The 23,949-nt window shown below is 43.4% G+C and overlaps 1 protein-coding gene across 3 annotated transcripts in view; it reads left to right on the top strand.

Annotated features, from left to right (window-relative positions):
- The window catches only part of SPoCk (secretory pathway calcium atpase), a 131,594-nt gene that overhangs the window by 73,546 nt on the left and 34,099 nt on the right, over positions 1-23,949 (top strand). For all 3 annotated transcript variants that reach the window (XR_012829881.1, XM_075700922.1, XM_075700918.1), the window contains exons 18-23: positions 2,128-2,294; positions 6,841-6,909; positions 7,029-7,145; positions 11,620-11,767; positions 15,099-15,194; positions 20,852-20,993. Coding sequence is in view for 2 of the 3 variants with exons in the window: in XM_075700922.1 (XP_075557037.1) it covers positions 2,128-2,294; positions 6,841-6,909; positions 7,029-7,145; positions 11,620-11,767; positions 15,099-15,194; positions 20,852-20,993 (739 nt within the window). In the remaining variant the exon portion in view is untranslated. The remainder of the gene's footprint in view (positions 1-2,127; positions 2,295-6,840; positions 6,910-7,028; positions 7,146-11,619; positions 11,768-15,098; positions 15,195-20,851; positions 20,994-23,949) is intronic.

A 23,949-nucleotide genomic window follows, 5' to 3' on the forward strand; every position in this document is an offset into this window, starting at 1 on the left:
TCTTGAATGTGGCAATCTTTTGACTTCTAGGTAAGATAAGAGCCCATTAGTTCTAATGATGATTTTCTATCTGGGGCAAAGAGAAGGAACCAGTCTTGGGTGGGAGGCCACCATGAGCCACAAGCTTGGAAACTTAATAATGGCTATTGCCGAGCAGTTCCAGGCGCTAGAGTCAATATTCAGACTCTCTGTGCACAAGAACATTTGCTAGCAGTTCTACATAAGAGATTTACTTTTTCACATGGCTTGTGCAACCTTGATGTCACAGGCTACGAACTTTTATGACCACATGTCCCCGTAATTCGAAGATTTAAATCTGCTGCTCTTATCAGGCTACCATTAAGTGGGAAACTAAGAAATAGCAACACAATACTGAGAACTTGCCAACAGCTGCAATTGTGGAAGCTGTAGCCAACATCAGCAAGCATCAGGGGTTTTTGATGCCACAGTCAGTTGATTACTGAATCTAATGGTGATTCTGGCGAACAGCCTTTGAAAATGGCAGTTACACAGTGTAAGCAAATTATGTGCTGTTTAAATTCTTTCTGAAATATTGTTTCTTTTCCTGAAGCCATCATTATTTTCTCAAATACCCCAAGTACCCAGTAGCAGAGTGTAGCAAAGTACTATATTACCCTTTCTTTCTTTCTTTCTTTCTTTCTTTTTTTTTTAATCACCCACCGTGGTTGCTCAGTGGCTATGGTGTTGGGCTGCTGAGCACGAGGTCGCGGGATCGAATCCCGGCCACGGCGGCCGCATTTCGATGGGGGCGAAATGCGAAAACACACGTGTGCTTAGATTTAGGTGCATGTTAAAGATCCCCAGGTGGTCGTAATTTCCGGAGTCCTCCACTACGGCATGCCTCGTAATCAGGAAGTGGTTTTGGCACGTAAAACCCCATAATTTAACTTTAAAATCTCCCAATTTTTATGGGTATTAAGTGATAAAATTACATGCAGCTTAATCTGACAGGTAGCCAATTCTTATAACAAGAAAACAATAGCATGGACTCAATTTCCATGATTATAAAAGACTGAAACACGGAATTTGCCTTTGTGCTGTGTACTACATTTGAGTTTCCACATTTCTTGAAACACTTTGCAACCGTTGTGAATAAGATGGTGACCCACACCTCGGAATAGCCACGTTCCAGTTTTAGCAATGCACCATTCTCCCAGCAATGATATCACATCATTATTAGCACTTACAGCACCATAAATAAATGTTCTAAAGTCCTACATGTTCTCCTGCTCACTTAAATCTAAGTGCCAGCTGAAATAATCTAGCACTACAGAAATAATCTGTGCTCCAGACTATGTTAACCCCTTTTGTGCCTTGGACGAGCTGGGATCATCCAAGCGTTTCTGTTAAAAATGGCCAAGGACAAGCTCAGCTTGTCAGTAGTAGTTTGCTTTTTCCAGCAATGCCATGGACAAGCCTTGTTTTGCCTCAGTCCTTAGTCTTGCTTTTGGTAGATGGAGCACACACTCCATGGGATAGCACAAGCACAAGCGAATCTGTGGAGGGAAAACATTCTTTCTGAGGAGGTGAAACATATTGGCAACTGTGGTCTTTCAAAATAATTTGGCCATCTTTTATCTGAATTTGGCAAAATAGCATGGTACGGGAGGGGTTGATCCAAGTGGCAAACATTTAATCCTCGCACCAACATGTTTTATCCCAGTGCCAGCACAATAAGCCACGCACCAGTGAATTTAATCCATGCGCCAGGATGTTTATGCCAAGTGCCAGCAGCTTTAATACATGTGCCAGTCAATTTAATTCATGCAAAAAAACAGCAAAATTTTTCTTTGTGCCAAAACTATGGGGAGCGGAGATTCTTGACAGACAGACAGATGGGTTCGTCCATGCGCCCTGTCCGTCATGAATTTCTGGCCCCAGTTTTGGCCGCAGCACTAAGGAAAATTGTTTCCTGGTGTAGTGTTTCAAGAATTTATAGCTTCTCAATTTCTTAATGACATTTCTTGCTAATAATAAATGTTTTAGTAGCTAGCTTGATATATGCAGCTGTTCATTGAGCATTATTGAACTGGTTGAAAGGTAAAGATTGCCTTGTCACTTTCTCTGCCTTTTCTTTATGTTTACTGTGGTGTCCTGCTATTCTAGGCTCTGCAGCGGAACAACTACATTGTAGGAATGACTGGTGATGGTGTGAATGATGGAGTTGCTTTGAAGAAAGCTGATATTGGTATTGCCATGGGCAAAATTGGCACGGATGTTTGTAAGGAAGCAGCTGACATGATTCTTGTTGATGACGACTTCTCCACCATCATGTAAGCGATGCTTTAAATGTTGTCAGATTTCCTTTATTCAGTAATGGGGGTCATGCAGCTGTCATTATGAAAAATGTGTAAAAGTTTCACTGTAATTGAAATATAAATATTTTGTGCTCATCTTGCTTCCAAAGTATGGCTAATGACACTATTTTTACTTTTTTTTCATACATTTCAATTTGTCGTAAAAGGCTTCCCTAACTGGCAGGCAGCAACAGCTTTATCAGGATACCTAGCATAACTAGTTTGTTGCACTGTTTGTGCAGGATATGGACTGGCCAGAAAAATCATTTCTTATAATAACTGGGTGTTAAAGATTTTTTGTTGAATAGGCTCACTTTACAGGCTTTTCAGCAATCTGTCATCTGTGAACCACTGTCACATGGTGACCAGGTGGCATTTGAAAATCTGAAGGGACTTATTTTTTCACACAATTTTACACGTATCCAGTGATAATTTCACTCATGAAATATTCAAATCAATTTCTAATAATTCAAATGATGAGCTGTGGATTTGAGGAGTTTAAGTGAATATGAGCCGTTTTCAAGCTCATTCACTGTGAGACCATATTTACTGAAAGAAAACCCTTTTTTTTTTTCCCATATTGGCTCCTTAAAGGGCTCCTCACCATGCCACGTCTGAAATTTTGGTTATGCACTGATAGAAGTCCTTTGCCGGAGCCTACTATCCCAATAATTTTTTTTTAAAACGGCTTAGTAATGGCAGAAATAGAAGCAAATGAAATTTTTTGGTCCAATGCTGCAAGGATGCTAGCTACCCTCTTGGCCAGAGAGGTGTTGTCTCGTTTCTTTGATCAGCGAGCACAAACAACGTTCCTCCCCTGCCTTCTCTCATATCATAGCCAAGGGACCATGCGATATTTGAGTTGCGACCTCCTTGCGTTCTGCATTTTTGTCACTCCTGTCTTGCAGTGAACTGCATTTTTGGTGGTGTCCTCTGTGTTTCATGGGAATTGGCGAGTTCACATTATTGCTGGCACTTTGTGGAAACCAACATGTGAAACAGAAATGAGGCCAGCGGGCTCTATGCTTGCTGGGAGAGTGGCTTCTCCAAGAAGAGCATGCAGGCTTTGAATTGAGTTTTCAGCTGTTTAATGGCATAAATCGGTGTAATAATTTACAGACACAATTGTCACTGCATGATAGACACCACACTCGTCTTTGCAATATCCAAAATTTGGTGACAGGTGTCCTTTATTCCTTCAAGGGTCACATCTTTTTAGAAATGCACTATAACACATGACATATTGTTGAATATTGTTCAATAATAAAACTAAAGCAACTCGAGTCTACATTTTGTAATGTTCCATTTTAAATCCTTATCATATGTCGCGCCGAGGGGCTGGGTCCAGCAAAGATGGCAATGCATTGGCCTACAAGACACATCTGAACCAATGAAAAAGGGCTGCAAGAATGGAAAATGAAGTGGATGGGTAGGGAATATGAAAGCGAGGCATGCCTTTTGAGTGCCCGCATGCAAATTCAGTTGTGTGCACCCTTTAGAAAAGTAAAGCAAGTGAGAAATTGGCAATAATCAATTGTTTTATCACTATACACAATTCTATCAGTTCTTGCATGTCTTTCAAAAGGACATACAAACACAGAAGTATTGCCAGTTTGCAACGCCAGCCTGTAAACAAAGTAATCACACATCTACAGGAGAGCCATGCAGGCAAGCATCTCACAATCGCGCGAAAGATGAGAAACGACATAACTGTCAGTTTTCGCAACAGCTGTAGCTCAAAACAACGTACACAAGAGTGCCAATAATAAAATACGCAAGTGCGGACGTAAGCATGCAGCTGTAAACTAAATGTAGCGGGATTACTCCTAAACCACCACAGTGGCAGCCACCATAGTGCGAAGCGAAAAATCAGTTCTGACGGAAACCAAGGAGTGACAGCACAATAAGAAATTGTTTAGAAGTAATGGGAGGTTGCAGTACCTGCAGACCAATGCTAGGCTGCACTTCAGTCCAAAAAGGCATGTTTTTTTTAAACATTCAGTAACCACTGTACATATATGGTGGCAACCCTCAAAGGTTTGACAAGGGCTTTTTGTGATAATGATACGTGAACAACCAATGTATTTGCTGTAAATTTGAGACCAGGATTGGTACAGTTGACTGTCGTTACAACGGACCATGATAATCTGACAAAAAACGACCGTTTTATCCGAAATATGTAATATCTGAAATGCCTCATTTCGGAAACTTTTGTTGTGATGTCTAACAACTTTATTGTAAAGAGTGAGTGATGAACCTACACAATAAAAAAACAAACAAAAAATGTCAGAGTTTCGCCTGAAAGGCGAAGCATCGATTGTGATTGCAAATTAAGCAAGCTAAGCACGGCAGGAGCAGTGAGTGAATTGGCCTTTATGCTGTCTCTCGCTTCAATGCGAACTAAACGTAGAAAGCACAGCGCATACAAAGCTACTGGCACTGGACACACTTTGTCAACATCATGAATCGCTTTGAAGGTGAGACCCGCGTGGCGTGCACTTTCTTGCAGATCACTTTCAAGATACGACGCCTGCGCAGTAAGCAGCAGCCACCGGAGCAGAACCCCCCTCTTTCGCTACACTCCCCCCCCTCCCCCTTCTTTTCTTGCACGCACAATATTGAGCCGCGATCGTCAGCTTACCCTCGCAAGTCATTTATCAGCCCATGTCGGCACGGCAAAAGTATGTCTTATAAGCCCGATTTTGAAAAAAAATGGCCGCTAATATCGTCCCCAGTAGCCAGTAGTCCATTGTAGCGGGGCCTGTTAAATGTGAACTTCGTTGCATTAATAAAATAGGTAGAACAAACTAAGGCTGAAGTACGGTCCATTATATCCGAAAGTCTGTTGTACACGGGTCCGTTATAACAGGCGTAGGCTGTATCTTCAAGCTGGTGCTAATATATCAAGATTCATGGTTAGTTGGCATGCCTTGAGCTCTGGTCGGCTTTAATTGCACAATTTTAATCTTTGTGCTAATTCACTAATTAGAAAGCTCACTAGTGAAAATCAGTTACAGAATTTATTGGAAGTTATTGCCCAATTATTAGCCACTGCTGTAATTTTAGCCGGCAAAAATTTGTATTTTGTCTAGAGTCTTCCGTTTTGAATATTTGAAGACGGTCAATGCTAAAACACCCAGTATTGTGATGATGAGTCCCCTTCAAGGAAAAGTGGGCCAACAGCATGAATCCAAGACTTGCAATTGTTTAGGGTATATAGTAGACTTCCATTAATTCGACTCCGGTTAACTTGATTTTTGGTGAATTCGATCCTAAAATTGGCTTTCGCTGAATGATTTGCACTTCACCAGTCAGCACGCCAGCACCTGACCCCCATAGTGAGCCTGATAGCGACCACTTTAGTAGCAGCGTCTTTCCCAACAGAGCTTAGGGGTCATTGAATGTGTTGAACATGTGTCATCTTGTTGAAAACGCATATTTTTGGGCCATACTAGGTAGATTTTTAAGCAATAACCATAGCTCACAATGTCTGATTACGGTATTTACCTCATTCATATGAGTTACTTTTTTTTTCTTTTAAAGAAAATTGAGCGTAATATTGCCTGCACAATGCAGTTGTGCACATAACCTAACCGCCTTCGCAATGGTCGTATTCTGGACCGCATAACACGGATATATTGCAGCGGAGCTAATTTTAAAAACTGCGTGGGAAAGCTGACTTCAGGAAACCAGTTGTTTTCGTGCAACAATATTTTTTGCTTAAAATATCGGGTGCGTGTTATATTTCTACTTTAAGAGCTGTAATCTGATCCCTACATTAGTTTTTTGCATATGTTTTGGGGGCATTTCGAATAGGGCAAATGTTGCCAAATGAATCAGCAGTGTTTAGAATAGGGCAAATACTGCCAAATGAATCAGCAGTGTATTTTGGCATGTTTTCTGCATCTTGTTTAATTCGACCCGCTGGATAATTCTATCAATTTCGCCAGTTCCATCAGGGTCGAATTAATGGAAGTCGACTGTAGTTTTATTACATTGAGATGCATATACCCAAACTTCCTGTTACTTTCTGCAGTAGTGGATTTCCATAACACTCTGGAGCCACCTCCTTGTAAACATAGCCTTGTTCTGTGTGAAACCACAATGTGTGGGAACATTGCCCTGACACAAAATCTGGCTGCTTTCAGTTGTCGAGAAATGTTTGACCTGCATATTGACAGAACCTGCACATTTTCTGTTGTGCAGCCACACATGTTGAAGCTGCACCGTTTTCCTAGCCTGAAGACCTAAGGCTTCCCGACTAGCCCTCAAATATTTTGGTGTGCCCTTTGCAGCTTTTGGGCATAGATCTGGTTTCTGCTTATTTTCATTTTACAAGTGTTCAATTTTACATAATGAGCGTGTATGTTCAAGTTTTCAAATGTTACTGTCCAACGTTCTGTTGTCTTTGCATTAGTACATTTTCACATGAATCCAATGAAATCCTTGCACTACTCTGCAAGACTCTTATTTGTGACAGACATTATGTACACATTTTCTTGTTTCTTATTTGCTTCTTCAGGGCAGCAATTGAAGAAGGAAAAGGCATATTTTACAACATCAGGAATTTTGTTACGTTCCAGCTAAGCACGTATGTCTAAACTCACTTCATTTGGATAATTTGTCTGCTTTGTTTGTTGTTTCTACTGTGAAATATAGTGTTGTGATTTGTTGTCTGACCTGAAGTTATTTAAAAATTTTTTCCACCAGGAGTATTGCAGCTCTTTCTCTGATTGCATTGTCCACACTAATGAAGATTCCCAACCCTCTGAATGCAATGCAAATTCTTTGGATAAACATCATCATGGATGGACCACCAGCACAGAGGTTGTATTGTTGTTATGCCTGTACATTTTTCATTTGATTTTTGCAGTTTTATAAACTTATGTAATCACCAAATTAACCACTTTAAGGCAGTTACATCAGTTTATGTAGTTAGCAAAGTGTCTTCATTGTGCTTTTGCATTCAGCTTCCTTAAGTTATCATGTAAAATTGTGGATTAGACCGGCAACTGGCTCGATGGATTCCAACAGGGTCATTCTGGACTCGGTCTTGGATTTCGCCAAGGACTCGCAGCTGCTAGGACGGCTCTGAATACGCTTCCCCCCTCCTCTTCCTATTCCTCATTATAAGCCTTCGAGCCATCCCTCAATAAATACACCTTGTCATCGTCATCATATAAAATACCTGAATATGTACATAAACAATGGAGTAGTGCTCCTTCTGCAGTATTTTTCCTATAGAACACAATTAAGCTTTATCAGAGAAAAAAAAATCTTGTTACAACAAATTGTCTAACTGCCACATAGCAAAATATGTTTGTATGTGTAGTTTTCATGACAAGCAGAGAACTACCTTTTTACTGGCACATCGTGTCAGACTTTGATGTGTTCAGAGGCTTATATGGCTGCTGCTTGCGTAGCTCAGACATCTTAGCATACATCAGTGTGAAAAGCAAATGCAATGCTTCTCACCTTTGTTGTATACACTAGTGCAATGTTTACGCCTTGTAAATCTCTCCCCTGTTGATGTTAAATGACACCCATTTTAGTGGAAGCAATACCGTGCTGTCAGCTAAATATGTGGTTTTAGCTGGCAGTCAAACTTTCACACTGAAACATTTTCGTTGTGGTGTTTCGTTCTGGATCAGCAATCCGCCATAGTAGCGTAGTGGCTATGGCATTGCGCTACTAAGCCTGAGGGTGCAGGATGGTATTCTTGCCATGGCGGCCGCATTTCGACTGGGTTGAAATGCAAAAATGCCCATGTGCCATTCTTTGGATGTACGTTAAAGAACCCGAGGTGATCAAAATCAACTCAGAGTCCTCCACTACAGTGTTCCTTATAATCAAATCATGGTTTGATTGTAAAACCCCAGAATGCAACTTTTTATTTTTGCTCCTGAGCTGCATAGAAAGATCTTTTCTTTTTTTAAAAAATAGAGGGTACATGGTGTTGTTTATGAGACCTCAAATGCATGCGGTAAAACCTAGTTCATTCAGCTTTCGCGGTACCGAAAATAATGTTCAAATTAACCAAATGTCGAATTATCGAAGGTATCAAGAAAAAAATAAAAACATGCTGCTACGTCAACACGCTTTTATTTATTGAATGAATGAGCGAATCCACTTCCTGTTTTGCACAAAAGTAGTGTAGAAGCTGCAATTCTTGTCATCTCATGACTGATTGGCTCCCACAGTGGTGAAGGCTTCGCGATTTCCTTCGCAGTGCGGTCACGGCGCACACCTTAACTTGAGACAGAATTGTCACTACCACGTCCACGTACCACGTACATCCCGATGATTTATTTATTTATTTTTTTCGTTTGTGAGCTGGTCGCGAACCAATCATCCATTCATCTCGATGTAACTGGTGCTCTTCATCTTCTACAGCTTTGCACTAAGTCATAATGAAACCACCCTTCGCTCCAACAACTGCGGATGAAACCGTGGTCGCTATCAATGCAATCATGGTTGGCGACTACGAAATTTTGAAGGCAGGCGGCCGATGTGCGTACCGAGTCTAAATGAAACTACTGTTTGCCGCAACCGCTGCGGACAAAACCGCAGTCGCTGTTCACACGATCATGGGTGGCAACTGTGTAGTTATGAAGGCACGTGGCTGACGTTTTTATAGAGTCAAAACGACACTACTGTTTGCCATAACCGTTGCGGACGAAACTGCGCCTGCTATCGACGTGGTCATGGATGATGACTAAGCAGTTATGTAGGCACGCGGCTGATGCGTGCATTGAGTCAAAACAAAACTGCTGTTTGCTGCAGTCGCCGTGGACAATACTGCATGATCATGGTAGTGGACAATACTACCATGATCGATGCAATCATAGATGGTGATCTTGCAGTTCTAAAGGTTTGCGGCCGGCGCGCACACTGATTCAAGATGTAATAGGCACAAAGTGTTCCGGCGTTGCTGTTGTTCACGCAGGATTTGTGCTGATGACTATGGTGATGCGGACTCTGCCGCTTCGTTTCGGTTGGACTTTAGTGCCGTTCTTGTTCTTTTGCGTCACACATTTGCGGCACTCTGTGCTCGCGGAGCTCCAAGAGTTGTATGAATCAAACAATGTGCGGTCAAGTACGCCCAAATTAACGAGAATTTGATTGCACTAAATAATGCATACGCCTGCCGGGACCAAATAACGAGATCGAATTATTAGATTTTCCGAACTAATGAGAGTTGAATTAACGAGTAGTTACTGTTCATGTGGTTATAAACAATTGTATTGTGGAAGGACACCTCAGATGCAGTTCATCAAAAGCAATACGTAATTTCCACTGCGCCTACTTCAGTATACGTCAACTATGTTAATATTCCGCTGGAGTTCGAAGCAACAGGTCAGCTACAAAGCACTTTTTCATTGCAACAAATATATTTGCATAGGTGTCCCACCAACAAAGAGTTATTTGACAGTCACAAATTTCAAATGCTGGTGAGTGTATTTACTAACATGCGTGCCTCAACACCATACATTAAAAACTGCAGCAACGGTGTTGCCACTACTAACATGACAGCAAGCTTGTGTGCCTTAACAAATGAGGTACAGCATGGTTAAGCCATAAGTGCAGTCAATGCATAGATGAAAAGCTCTAGAGAATGTGGCCAACCTGAACCAAAAACAGTTATATTTTCTTATTAATTTTGTTCCAGCATAAACAAAAATAATGACATTCTAGTTCAGTTTTTCAGGTTCAGTTGTGGTTCATGCCTAAATTATTATTTTTTTCCTGGTTTTTGGTCTAGTTTAGTTTCAATGCCCTGTTAGCTGTAGTAGCATGATTTTGTTGCTTGAATAGCTTCGTAATTGCGGCAGTGTTGTGCCACCTGACAAGACTTTCCAATATGGATGCTATAGATACTGAAAAAATGTGCACAGAGACACAAGGACAAGCTGAGAAACAACAAGGATGAGCACCAACTCACTACTGAAGTTTGTTCCAAACACATGCACAAATAAAAACCGAAACAAAACAAAAACAAGGCTATCATCTTTAACATGTGTACCCGATTGAGTTGGTCAAGAACTGAAATTCCCTATCAGAGAAGTGGACAAAAGTCTGACTGACGCACTAATCTCCACTGATACGCATATGGAAGACTTCCATGAGCTCACGCACGAGTTGATCATTGTGCCTGAATAGAATTGTTGTTTTGTCGAAGAGCGGTTTGCATTGGATCTTCTTTTTATGCGAAGCATATTAACGTAGGTTGCGGGCCTTCGCGCGACGCCCGGCGGTGGCCATCATTGACCCTGAAGTGGGGTCACATGACATGACGTCATGTGATGACGTCACACAGGCTGCAGATGGGGCCTCATATTGCGCCGTCGGTCGCCTCCCGGCGGTGGCCACCATTGACCTTCAAGTGACCTTCAAGTAGGTCACGTGACATGACGTCACGTGATGACATCACACCGGCTGCAGATGGGGCCTCATATCGCGCCGTCGGTCGCCTCCCGGCAGTGGCCACCATTGACCCTGTAGTGAGATCACATGATGTGACGTCACGTTATGACGTCACACCGGCTGCAGATGGGGCCTCATATCGCGCCGTCGGACGTCGCCCAGCGGAGGCCTCCACGCTTCGGTTCGCGCCGTCGCGCGCGACGCGGCGGCGGCGCCACCATCGCTGCATCACGTGATATGTGACGTCACGCCAGGGATGAAGCGGCGCGCGCCCGCCGTCGTGTCAGTCTCTGTGCCCGCAACCGCGCCAGCGTCTTTGCGCCGGGCGTGTATGCGGTCAAGATGCCTCCAAACGCTAAGGATACGCTAAGGTTAAGCCCAGTGGATGCTTCGCATCCACTGGGCTTAACCTTGATAAGCCTCCAATTTTTTTTTTTTTATCGTTCTTGCCTGTGCGCCAATGTTTTTCAGCATGCATTTCAACCAACTAGCCCAACCATCTGCTCTCCTATGAATACTATAGTACTATAGCCAAATTATCGATGGCATTTTGTTGCCAAGCAGAAGGACATGGGTTTGATTGCCAGCTGTGGTGGCTCCATTATGGTGGGGCAGAATGCAAAAACGCCTATGTATCATGCTTTGGGTGCGCGTTGAAGAACCCCAGGTGGTCAAAATTAATCCAGAGTCACCCACTACAGTCTCTGTTACAACCCATAAGTTACTTTGGGGTTGTAATCCAATCAGTCAATCAATCAATGTTACCAGGTACTGGGAACAAAATAATACGTCAAGTGTGTGTACATTTTATTAACGTTAATTGAGTGTTGCTCTCTCTTTTTTTCTCTCTCTCTCTGCTTTATTCTTCCCCCTGTAGTCTTGGTGTAGAGCCTGTGGACCATGATGTGTTGAAACAGCCTCCACGCAACACCAAGCAGCCGATGATCACAAGAGATCTTATATTCAATGTGGTCTTGTCTTCGCTCATCATCATTCTCGGAACCTTGTTTATCTTCCGAAAAGAGGTGAAGCCTGCATGCCTTTTTTGCTGTAATCATGACTTGTCCTTTCCCTTGCTTCCAGTGTGCAATTTATTTTTCATCAGTAAGTTTAATCACTATACAGGGTGCTTTTTTTTTAGCTGCACAAAATTTTTAAAATTAGAAAAAAAAAATCACTGTAATGTTATGTTTACCATTCGAGTGTACGGTTTGGCAGCCTCTAGATACAGAGCAATTTCCCCAATTATGTGCATAATTAGTGAAGTTACAGTAATTTGCTTTTTAATTAACAACCATAGGTGGCTACAGCAAATGAGTACTTTGAAGCCCGTCCTCGACACTACCTATCTCAACAATTAAATCTTGAATAGCGGATTTTATGTGGGAGCTACACAAACAATTAGTTCCCCTTGGCAGGCTCTTTGAAACCGAAACTGCCTGGAAAAAGAGCATCTGTGTCGCCGATGTTGCCCCCCCCCCCCCTCTCGTGTCTCGCCATGTATCCGAGGTCACCACTAGTCCGGCCTCGCAAGCAGCTTGCATTGTCTCCTTGCTGTGTGCAGCGTTGGCCAAGCACTTCAATGCCGGCGGGCCGCCAAATTTACTTCATCATTCCCTTGGGCCCCTGACTCAGCATTTCATCGGTGGAAGTGAACACAATAATTGGGCAGTCCTAACAAGTAATTTGTGACAGTAAAATCGATTTTCTTGTTTTTTAGAGTGCCAGCACAGCAGAATATTTTACAGACCTTTACTCTTTGTTGTGCTCCATTAAATTATAATTTACTTGAAATTTCATGATGCCTGATGCTGCAGGTATGTTTTGTGTTCACCTAAATAAACACGCTGTGACCTTGATTTCGCAATACTGTCACATTAGGCTATGCTGTGCAAAATCAGTTGTAACTTTATTGGCATTATGCCACACTCGAGTTCATACTGTTTCATCCAGTAAGTGCATGCACGAATTTGGTAGGCGTTTTCGGTAAATGCCAGTCAACCATCTGCAGGCCCAAACTAACTCCGCTTCACACAAGTGGCCGTTAGTCCAGACCGATCACCGATGTGGTCTACTCGAGTAAACATATTGAGTAAATACGGTACATTATGAAAAGTTGGATGCTTTCTCTGTTACTGCAGCAAAATGGTTTCTTACTTTTTTTTCTTGGTGGTCACATTGAACACAAGTATATGACAAAATAAACAAGCCACTTATTAATGCTCTTTCACCAAAGATAGCCACAGCTATGGCAGAACCCCTACTCGCCAAACGCTTGCATCATCATGTGCATTGCGCCCCGATAGGCACATGAATTCCTCATCTTCAGATAGCTCTTCTTACCTCAGATATTGAAAGCGCACATTTGTTTGATCCCCGCAAAGTGGGTGATGATATGCAGTTTTTCTGCGATGGCATTCTAAACGGCTAACCACATTGTGTTACATTTGAGCTTACTTAAAATGCACTCGCTGCTCTGTTAAAAATATATGCTTAATTATTATAAATGAAGACAGTGCAACCATGAAAATTTGCATGCACGCAGTTTCATTACATCCCTGATAAAGCAAACATGTGTTGACCAACATCACGTTTGCAGTAAATGTGCTAGCCTCCCTCATCCACCCTTAAATTGTGAAACTCTTTGTGTGCTGAGTTCCTTTCTTAGTTCACCTTGGATTTCAGTTACCAACCGGTCAGCATTCTGCAAGTGGCACATATAGGCAGGCCTTCTTCTGGTGGTGTCCCCACTGGTACAATGACGTGTTAATTCAAACCTTGCAGCCATGCGGCTGGTTGTTTAAGCTTTTGCTAGGCTTTCACCTCTTCCCTTGTTGCTCTCATGTCTATCTTTCAGCTTCAGGAGCGTTGCTCTTCACTGAAATTTCTGCAAAAGTGATTGATGCCTTAAGTTCTGCAGAGTGATGTACCTTATTTCGCGTATGACCTGCCACTGCATATAACCCACACCCCCAATTAAAACAGCCCAGAAAGAAAAAAAAAGAAAACAAAAATATATATATATATATCTGTGCGTATAATCCGAGAAAATGATTACATAAAACAACCTTCAAATCTTTGCAAAAACAGTCTTCATTCATGAATGCTCAACTTGTCCACCCTGTAACTTCGGCCAGCGGCTCTGTTCCTCCATTCTTCGGCAATGCTAACACAGCTGGTTCACACGCTGCACATTATCCCAGGCGAATCGGTCACGTGATGTGTGATGTGAATCAGATCACTTCGCAGCTAGAATTCACATGACAAAGGATGACGCGTGGATGGAGCAGTCCTTGCACGGGCAGTGCAAGGGCTGCTTATTTGGCTCACCGCCTTATCACGAAGCGCTTCACACGGACCGAAGGAGCGCCATGGGAATGGGTGAAGTATGAGCCTGCCGGCACTGTATGAGTCATTCGCTAACTGCTAAACGCAAGATGGCGACCATCAAATGAAAGAGAGCTTGGAACACGCTGGCGTAGGGTTCCCTAGGAGATGACGAGACTTTGAATGGCAGAGAACCTTGCCTTGAGGCATGGCTCCATGGCAGTGCGGCGGGCACTGCCCTTAAGCCACACCTCAAGGCGAAATTTGTGTATAACCTGCAGCTCGACTTTACTGTTAAATGTTTTTTAAATTTTGGTGCGGGTTATGTGCACAAAAATATGGTACACAGCACCAACATGTCGGATTCTATATGAAGTTCTTTACTAGTGATTTTGAATAGGAAAGCAACAGCCTGTGGCGATATTAACAAGAGATTGGTACTGCAGTTTTCAGTGCAATGATGTGCACTTTCTCGTAGCACAATGCTCTGTTAAAATTTAGACCACTGCTATTGATGCATTAACTGCCTTTGCTTAATTTCAACCCTAAAGCAGCTAGTCTGCAGCAGAGATGTAACTGATGAACACTTGTCTGTTTTTAGCAATTTACAAACCATGATTTCTGAATGTACATTGGAAAAACTTTTGCAAAGTAACTTTTTATTGACAATAAATTTCACCATATTTTTCACCTCATTTTGAGAGTCACTTTTTTTAAACAGTTTGGTATATAATGAATAAATCTTACCTGGCAGTTTGGTTTATTATAAATAGTGCAATCAACTGTGTCAAGGGGTGTCTTGTCTTTTTTTTTTCTTTTTTTCCCCAATTGGTTATGTCTGTGGCAGAACTTTTGCTTTTCTGGGCACTCTTGCTGCTGTGTCTTATGTATTGTGTTCTAGCTGTTCTACCAAGGCAATAAAAAAGCCTCTTGTGACTTGAATAGTTGTCACAACCTCAATATTAAATGCACACCTGAAAACTTGAGACAGCATGAATGAATGCTTCTTTTACTCCTCTGCCTCTTTAGATGAGTGACCAAATCGTAACACCAAGGGACACCACCATGACATTTACTTGCTTTGTCTTTTTTGACATGTTCAATGCATTGAGCTGCAGATCACAGGTAAGCAGTCAGTTAACCTTCAACGTTGTGTGCGTGCATGATTGTGTGTCCATCTGTCTTTTAGTGGGGGTTGGCTGGGGTGAGGGTTGGGGAGGGGGCTTTCTTTAAAGGGCCCTCAAGGCACCCTTGCATTGTGTGCCACTGATCCTTATCCTTCTGTGAAGCTTCCATTCAGTTGGCGTGAGTGGAGGCAGACAATGAAAGAGCCCATGTGGTCCTCTAGTCTACTTAGTAGACAGGGCCCATAGCTCTCGCTTCGCTGCACGAAGTTGGTGACAGTACGCAGTGAGCAGGACAGCGTGCCTGTGGGGTCGGTAGCGAAGGCAATTAAAAAACTGTGGTGGCCATCTAGTCACATATTAAATGCCTGTAACTTAGTTATTAAGACATTATATGAAGGTATTCTTGTGGCTATATGTTCATGGTAGGCTGGTTACACAGCTACCACGATTGTGGAGCGTTTTCAAAAGTAGTTAATACTGAATTTTTCATTGCAGTTCTATATCGGTTCCATATCTTGATCCCTTTTTCACTAGCCTTTCTATTGTATTGGCAGAAATTGCACTCGCAGCTTTCCGAACATTTTGATGTTCTCATTGCAAATGACAGTGAATAGTATGACATAAAATTTAATCACTGTATATAACCAGAAAAAAAAAATTGCATGTAATGCAATTAAAATTATAAGAAAGCAAAACTGAAAGTTTTCAGAAGTTGTGTGGGCACTTCACAGGCATGAAAACATGTGCTTAGATTTGGCTATGTCCAGCTGCAATGCAGGACTGGTTGACACTCCATACAAGAAAGTGACTTTCTTTACTCTCCTGTAAACTGCTGTTGTGGACAGTGCCTGCATTGCCAATAAGTGGGTGCGGTGCTCAAGCACAACCAGCACATGTTGCTTTATGAGACATCATGGCTACATTAGGTCCATTGTTACTATCCTTTACATGGATCAGAGGTTGGCACTTATTTTCCAGAGGAATTGCATAAAAAACAAAAGAAACCTGTCTTGGAGGGCTAGGCCAGTCAACTGAATTGTTACTAATTAAAAATGCATATGCACGGTGCAGCCAGGCTACAAAAATGTGGGACACATACTGTGAAAACGCCTTTGAAACAACTTGATCAAGTGATTTGATCACCATTACTACTAAACCTGCAGTCTCACACAAGTATGACATTTCAAACACGAGCAATAATTTAACTCTGCTGATGAGATTTCTTTTGTAAGTCTTTTGTTCTGTTTTCTGATAGTATGAGGACAAATTTCAGACAATACAGCTGACTTCAACAGGTTCAACTGGAGTGGGCAAAATGCTACATGTAGCTCACAGTCCATGTCTTCCCCACTTCTCCTTTAGGTCGAATTTTGCTTCCCCCATGCTTTCCTTAACATTTATAAGTACCACGTTTTTGCATAAACTTCTAAGAACATGGAATGTTTATCATAATACAAAGCTGTTATACCTAGGCCTCTGTATTCACAGCTAGCATCACTTTTGAGATGTCTGTCCTTCAGACGTGCTACAAAATATATTGGCATTGCAGTGAACTGCAGAAGGGCAGCGGATTTGGCGAGTTGGTGTTGCATGGTAACAATAAAATTCAAACAGCGCTAAACGACAGGACCAGAATGAGGAGGAGACAAACACGGCGCTGAACTTACAACAGTTGTAAGTTCAGCGCCGTGTTTGTCTCCTCCTCATTCTGGTCCTGTCGTTTAGCGCTGTTTGAATTTTATTGTTACCATTGCAGTGAAGTTCGCCAAAAATTCCTTTCTAGCAGCTCAGGTTTATTTTATCATGTTTTATTTCATTTTATTTTATGGTATTCTTGTATGTATTCTGCATGAGACAAATTTTATTATTATTATTATTGAGGCAGGGTAAAATGATTTGTGAATTTTTTATTCTTCACTCTGCATCGACTCGGATTGTTATCTCTTACAGTCACACTTAACCCCTTAACCATTTTATTATTTTCACAATTTCTGTGCCCAAACTGCTTATTCTTTCTTTTTTAATTTGATATAGAATATTTTTTTTCTAAAAACAAGTTTTTGATGTTCAAAAAGTCAAGCACTTACTAAGTCAAATTAGCATAATAAAGTTTATTATTTTGCATGATAAATGAGGCCAGCTACCCGCTGGTAATCAACACTAAAAAACAGCAAGAGCAAAGTTCGGACAGTTTTGTCATTCTGACAATGCCTTACCAGGGGAAAACAGAAACCAAGGAGGCTTCATGGAGATGTCATTCATGTAGATGTGCCGCCAATGACGCGCACTGGCAATAGTGTGTGGGAATTAAGGAAGTTCATATTTTCCCGTGCTCCTATGTGCGCTACGGAAGTGAGGAGAGCAGACACTATCTTCCCCTCTTCCCATGCAGGGAGCCAGATGGCAAACCGGTTGCAAATGTAACGGTCACGTGGCCACGGAGCCACGCAAAGAACACGGCAGGGGGCGCCGACGCTGTTCGGTCTTAAGGGGGAGGGATGTGGCAATTATGAAAGTTCATTTTTCCCGCACTCTCATGCACACTTCAGAACCGAGGAGAGCAGACACCTTCTTCCCATCTTCCTGTGCGGGGAGTCAGACGGCTTTTCTCGCGGTAGCGCAACCCTTTTGCAAATTGTTTGCAAATGTAATGGTTGCGTAGCCGCGGAGCTGCGCAAAGAACATGGCAGGGGGCTCAAGAATAGGCAAACGCAGGAGAAAGAAGAAGACTGCGAGCCACGACAAAGGAAGGACCTCAGGTAAACATCTGGTTTCCATCCTTTGTCGGGCCCTGCCTTTGTTTGCCCCAAGATCGACCCCAGCAAACGTCACGGTCGTAAACTAGCCTGCTTCCATGTGAATCCTCTGGAGCAATAAACATTGTTCTACTTTATATTACATTGTGTTGTCATGTTTTCTGCTTGTCCTGCTACTACCGAAACTCGGCCATGCAAGGTTCAGCAAAAGGGAGTTGGCCATTAAGCCTAAGCCTTATGCATAAAGGCGGCTTGAGAGAACCCGAGTATACAAGTGTCTTCTGAGCAGCCTTCTCCATCTGATCAATTGCTAATTTGAAGTCATCGCTATCACATTCGCTTCCAGAAATGAAGTAAACTTCAGTGTCTGAATCATTATCATCCAAAGAGCTTGACAACGGCGAAAGGCTTCTTTTCCGTGATGACGGACTAGCAACACATGCGTCACCTCTACCAGATGACATCTTTTTTAACACGAGTTGCCCCCCCCCTGAAGAAACATGAGACTGCGGTTGAAAAAGAATTGCCTGCCAGGTGCTGCTATCTGCGAAGTGACATACTAACGAGCCTGCAAACGAGCATTTCTCGTTCAACACGCTCAAATGGAGATATTATTTCGAGCAGATGAGTTGCACTCGTACAAAACGGTTTTGGGACAGTTCGGCAAAGATGAGCCGTGCTCATCCGAAGTGGTTAAAGGGAAGCTGAAGAGTCTGTCGAATTCAGTAAGACGCCCATATACGGATGCGGGAACCTATAAACCGTGCACGTAAAATTTGGGCGGGATTTTTTACTTAGGAATGACATAATCGCTGGTTAAAATTGCGCTGTCACTCCGCCCCCCGTCGAGCGCCGCGCACTGCTGCTGATGCTGACGATGCGAGCGGAGACCGGAAACCGCGCCATAGTGACGTCAGCACTGGTGTTCCGCTCCTTCGCAGTCTCCGCGACCGTGCCTGACCGCACTTGTTTCTGCGTGCGTGCCGTCATAATCTGCCTAACTCAAGCCTGCATTCCTTTGTTTGTATGTATGAAGAGTGGTAGTTGACGTGCGCACCATCAATTGAAGTGGTGGGCCGATCATGCCGGCGAAAGAATTTCAAGCGCTCAAGAACAACAGTGCTGTGCTCTAACCACTTCCGTGACGACGATTACTACCAGAGTTTATCAATAAGGCGTGAATGAGTGAGAGTACGACTTTCTGCTAGCAGGCTTTCTAAACGCAGCGCGAAAAGTTTGGGGCAACGAACGTACAAAGGCGGGACAGGTGTGGGCGGACGGATGGTAACTGGTCTTGGAAGACCTTATGAATACACGAACTCGTCCAAACCTGGATTTTGATTTATTGCTAGCTCCTTCGTGTTAGCACGCTGAACGGTAGGTACATGTTCATCTCCCACCCTTGACGCAGGTTTTGCCGCCGTTAATTTTTTATTCGCACGTGTCTTGTCAAACAGCCAACATGCAGCTACCATAATGCAGTGCAAGTGTAAAGTTTTCATGTGTTTGAAAGCCGGCGCACACCAGGACGCTGCGCTCCACCTCGCGCACAGAGAGAAAGCGGCTCTCTCACGTAGCCGACGGAATTCGCCGCCTTTACGGCTCCGGTTACAATTAGCGTGCGGATGGCGCGCTGATGAAGACCACTACATGTGCTACAAAAGCCGGAAAATTTTTCCCGTATGTAAACTGTCTGTGTAGATTGCCGACAGCTTTGAGGCAGTGCGCAAATGCCAACGATCGCATCCCTCCTTACGTTCCCCGAGGAGGCATGCAGGAACATAACTGCACAGTTGTTTGCCCAGAAACGAACTCACTGGATCGCTGAATACAGCTTTGCAAAAAACATACTCACCAAATAACATTTCTAACATGAGGAGATGCTAACACTTCGCTTTCGTTCGCGTCGAAAGTACTGCTTGCTACCAGCATCTCTTGCTTCTTGGAGAGACCAGCTACGTATACATGTAGGGAGCAACACCGAACTCCTCAGAGAAATGCAAGCTCTAGAAATTTACCGTTATTGTCTCACCGAACCACAGCGCCAAACCACCTTGCACCGTGCTTCATGTGTGGCGGCAGCGGCCAGTCCGGACGAACACCGATGTTGACGTCACGAGGCGCCCGACCAATCACAGGCGGAAACGAGGCGCGCGAGCTGCCCGAGTCTGCTGCTGCACTTTTCGTCGAAATAAAACCTGTTTGCGCTTTCTTTCGCTCAATTTCGATGCAATATTCGAACTCGGAGGGTTGAAAACTATTACGTACAGCTCTTCACTCATTTTTTCTGGAAAACTCTTCAGCTTCCCTTTAAGGGGTTAAGGAGCAAGGCAAAATGTTATTGATCAGGCATAAGGAGGTCCATTCCCCTTCTCATGGCGTATGGTGAGCATTCACTAAGTGGCCAACACCGAAAAAATGCCATTTGTGCAATGTGTTGAAAATATGTAACAAATGAATATGTGGCACTTGTAGAAACAAATGGGGAAAGAAGAAAATTCATCATGTGTACGTGGCCATCATTCTGTTCATTCCCTTAGTGTCGCATGTTTTAGTGCATTTCAGAAACATAGCACTTTGGGCTTGGAGCACACAAAGATATGGCATTTTCATTGTTCTTATGTGCATAAGCTAAGTGTAGAATAACTATGCCTTACATGTGCAGTTCATCAAAATAACTTTCACTAGAAGGTCATCATGAGAACATGGCACAGTTGCGACTTGAACCAGTGGCTTAAGTGCCTTGTTGCACAGTGGACTCAACACCACTAGGTGCGAGTCATAAACATTGTTGAAAGACATCACTTGAAAAACAAAAAGGGAAATGACTAGTTTCAGGATGACTTATGTGGAGTGTTTACTCGGTGTTTACTTGGATTGTCTATCTTTGATTTCACAGACAAAATCAGCATTCACCATTGGGCTCTTCAGCAACCGCATGTTCCTTCTCGCAGTGGCCTTTTCAGTGATAGGGCAAATGCTGGTCATCTACTTCCCACCACTGCAGAGGGTCTTTCAAACTGAAGCTCTGACTGCATTAGGTATGTATCACTGTGCACTTTCACTGCACTATGGTCCCCATTCCTACTCCCTGCGGTTCACCAAGTTTGGTAGACAATGGACTAATGTGTCGTTGACGTGGTCAGTTAACTAAACTCGCTGAGTGTAGAATGTGCAATAAGATGAGTATATGTACAATATCGGTAAATACATTTCTGCTTGTGCCTTTGGCATTTTCAATGCTTGAAACACTGGACACACTTACGTGCCGATTTTGCTGTACCATCTTAAACATTGGCTAGATTTTCATTTCTTTAAGTTTCTGGCTACATTGTCTTACTGCACACACTTAAACACACTCAGCAAAACAGTTTAATTGAATTCTAGAATTTTGAAACTAATCTGATAATAATCTAATGTGAATTCTAGAATTCTAAAACCACAATCCGATAATAAGGCACGCTGTAGTGCACCTCTGGATTAATTTTGACCACCTGAGGTTCTTTACCATGCACCTAAATATAAGTGCACCAGCATATGTACATTTCACCCCCATCGAACTGCAGCTACCCAACTGAAATTAGATTGAATCGCGACCTTGAGCTCAGCAGCTCAGCGCCGTAGCTATTAAGCTACCACAGTGGGCACTGGCAAGCAGATCCTGTAGCCTACTTCCCATCGGCCCCATTCCCTTATTCAAGCCAGTCTGAGAACTGGCTAACCCCCCTGTCTTTCTGTCTATTCCTGCTTCCCTTCCCCTCCCCTTCCATTATTCGCATTTTGTTGCAACACTACATTGGAAATCTTGTTTAGTATTTTGGAGTTTCACAAGATCATTTTTCATATCTATAATTTGTGCTGCTATTGCAGGAATCTCCAAATTGCTGTGCTCTAAGGGGGCTGTATGATCACGTGCTTGATGATGTGTTCCTGGTTGATCTTCAGCAGATTTTATACATGCTGAAGCAAGTTACAGGGTGTCTACCAACTGGGAAAACCTGGAAAACCGGGAATTCTCAGGGATTTTGAATAGTCTGGAAATACTCGATGAAAACTCGGGGAATTTGTGCTTCTATCAGGGAAAATGAGCAGTAGTTTTGGAAAAGTAACGAAAGTCGCGGTAATGCTGTCCCGAGTAACAGAGAGGAATCGTAACGGATCCTCATTGATGCCATGTCGTCCGCTGGAGGAGTGGCCAGTGTACCGTCAGCGACCAACTTTCCGGGCGGCTGATAATTTGGACGGCTTCGCGGCGCCACCGCGTCCCTCATAGGGTCAATGTATGAGAACGTCAGAAATTTCGGACGCAAGAACCTTTCGCCGTCCGAGTTTTCAGAATTTTCGCCCTGACCGCCGATCCAAAACAGCCTTAATCAAAGCCACCACCGTCGCTGCCATTTTGATTGCCTTGCCGCCTCGAACCGGCGCTCTCGCACGCAGATCTGCTGGCAGCCGTAGCCACCATTGCGGCAACGCTAGGACTAGCTGCTTCAGCGTTCGCTATTAAGCTTCTTGCCGTTCTGTGCCGTGTTTTTCATTAAGAGAACTCGCCACTGTCAGCAATGGCACCCACTCTGCCTTTGTGGTCCTCGTGATTTGTTTCGAAGCTCGGAAAGCACGGCGCTTTGCATAATGCCGGTTCCCGAAGGTCAGCTTCGGCTCAGTATAGCAATGCTACGTGGTGAAGCATACATGAAAGTATTGCGGTGAAGCATAACAAGCGTGGTATGGGGGCAATTGTCGTGGGACGTAGTATGTATTCCTTAATTATACACTCGTGCACCCACCGTCTCCTGTCACAGTACGAGCACCGATATGCCTAGTTACTGTACTGGCAGGCCTTCCGAGCTTTTTCAGATGTGCCTGTGGCAATTCGAGCCCTTAAAGGGCACCTCACCAAGTCTGGTCATTTTGAGCTGACAAGCGCTGTGCATACTAAGTGCGATAATGATCGTGTCTGCTAAGTATTACATCGTTTCGTGCCGCGGAAAGAGCTGAAATTTCAAACCGAATGCCGTCTTCCTCGTGGGCGCTGTGCTCCCAGTTGGAGAGCGGATGTAGTCGCACAAGTACGCCTACGTATATCGCACTGCTGTGACGTCGCTCATAGTGACACGTGACTTATTCAAGGCAACATCCGTTATTTGTGTAAATCTGTTGCTTCATTTGACGAATTAAAGTTTAGAGAAATAATAAAACACACAAACCAAGTGTCTGCGTGTTCTTGTTTTACTTCGCACCACTGCAAGAGAAATGTACTTCCGTTTTGTCTGCATGTTCCCATGTCGTGCAGTCGCGTGAGCTGACAATGAAAGTATGTTATTTTCTACAATGTTTGAGTGTGCAGTCATGCTCTATGATCTGCTTGTGCCTTCCTCAGTATTTGCGTAGCACTGGCTTATAGCGCTAGTCTGGTGTATTCGTGCACAGCACGCAAAATCAAGTGCTGCGCAAAATGAGACAAACGCAACACCTCATGCGCGACGCTGTTAGCAGAAGTGCACTGCACAGCAAAAAAATAGAGAGAGAAAGAAAATGATAGCAGGCCCATGATGTATGTGTCACGCGATCCTTAAGTTTTCCGGTATGGGAGAATGCAGGAAAAAAAAATTTGCTTGCGGAGGCTAGACAGCACAAGTGGAAAGTGTCTCACTTGGCAGTGGCCCTTGCCTATTATGGGCTCGTGGCACTGAAATCTTCCAGCATGTAACCGAAATTTGCTATGTGGCCTGCTCAGGGGGCCCTTTAAGGGCAGTCAAAGACATGCATTCATTTTTTTTAACTGCCCGATTTTTCAGACATTTTCGCAGCCCCTAGGGAGTCTGAAAGATTGAATGTTGGCTGTACAACTGACTAAGAGGATGTTTCAAATGGTCCGTGGGGCGAATGCATGGCGGAAGGAGGACGATAACAGAAACGACTTACGCATTGAGGAATGAACGGGAAAGAAAGTGTGCTGCGACTTATTTGAAGGAGCTCGAGTTCAAAAAACAAAGT

This window comes from Dermacentor variabilis, chromosome 1 (genome assembly GCF_050947875.1).
Source record: "Dermacentor variabilis isolate Ectoservices chromosome 1, ASM5094787v1, whole genome shotgun sequence".
Classification (NCBI taxonomy): Eukaryota; Metazoa; Arthropoda; class Arachnida; order Ixodida; family Ixodidae; genus Dermacentor; species Dermacentor variabilis.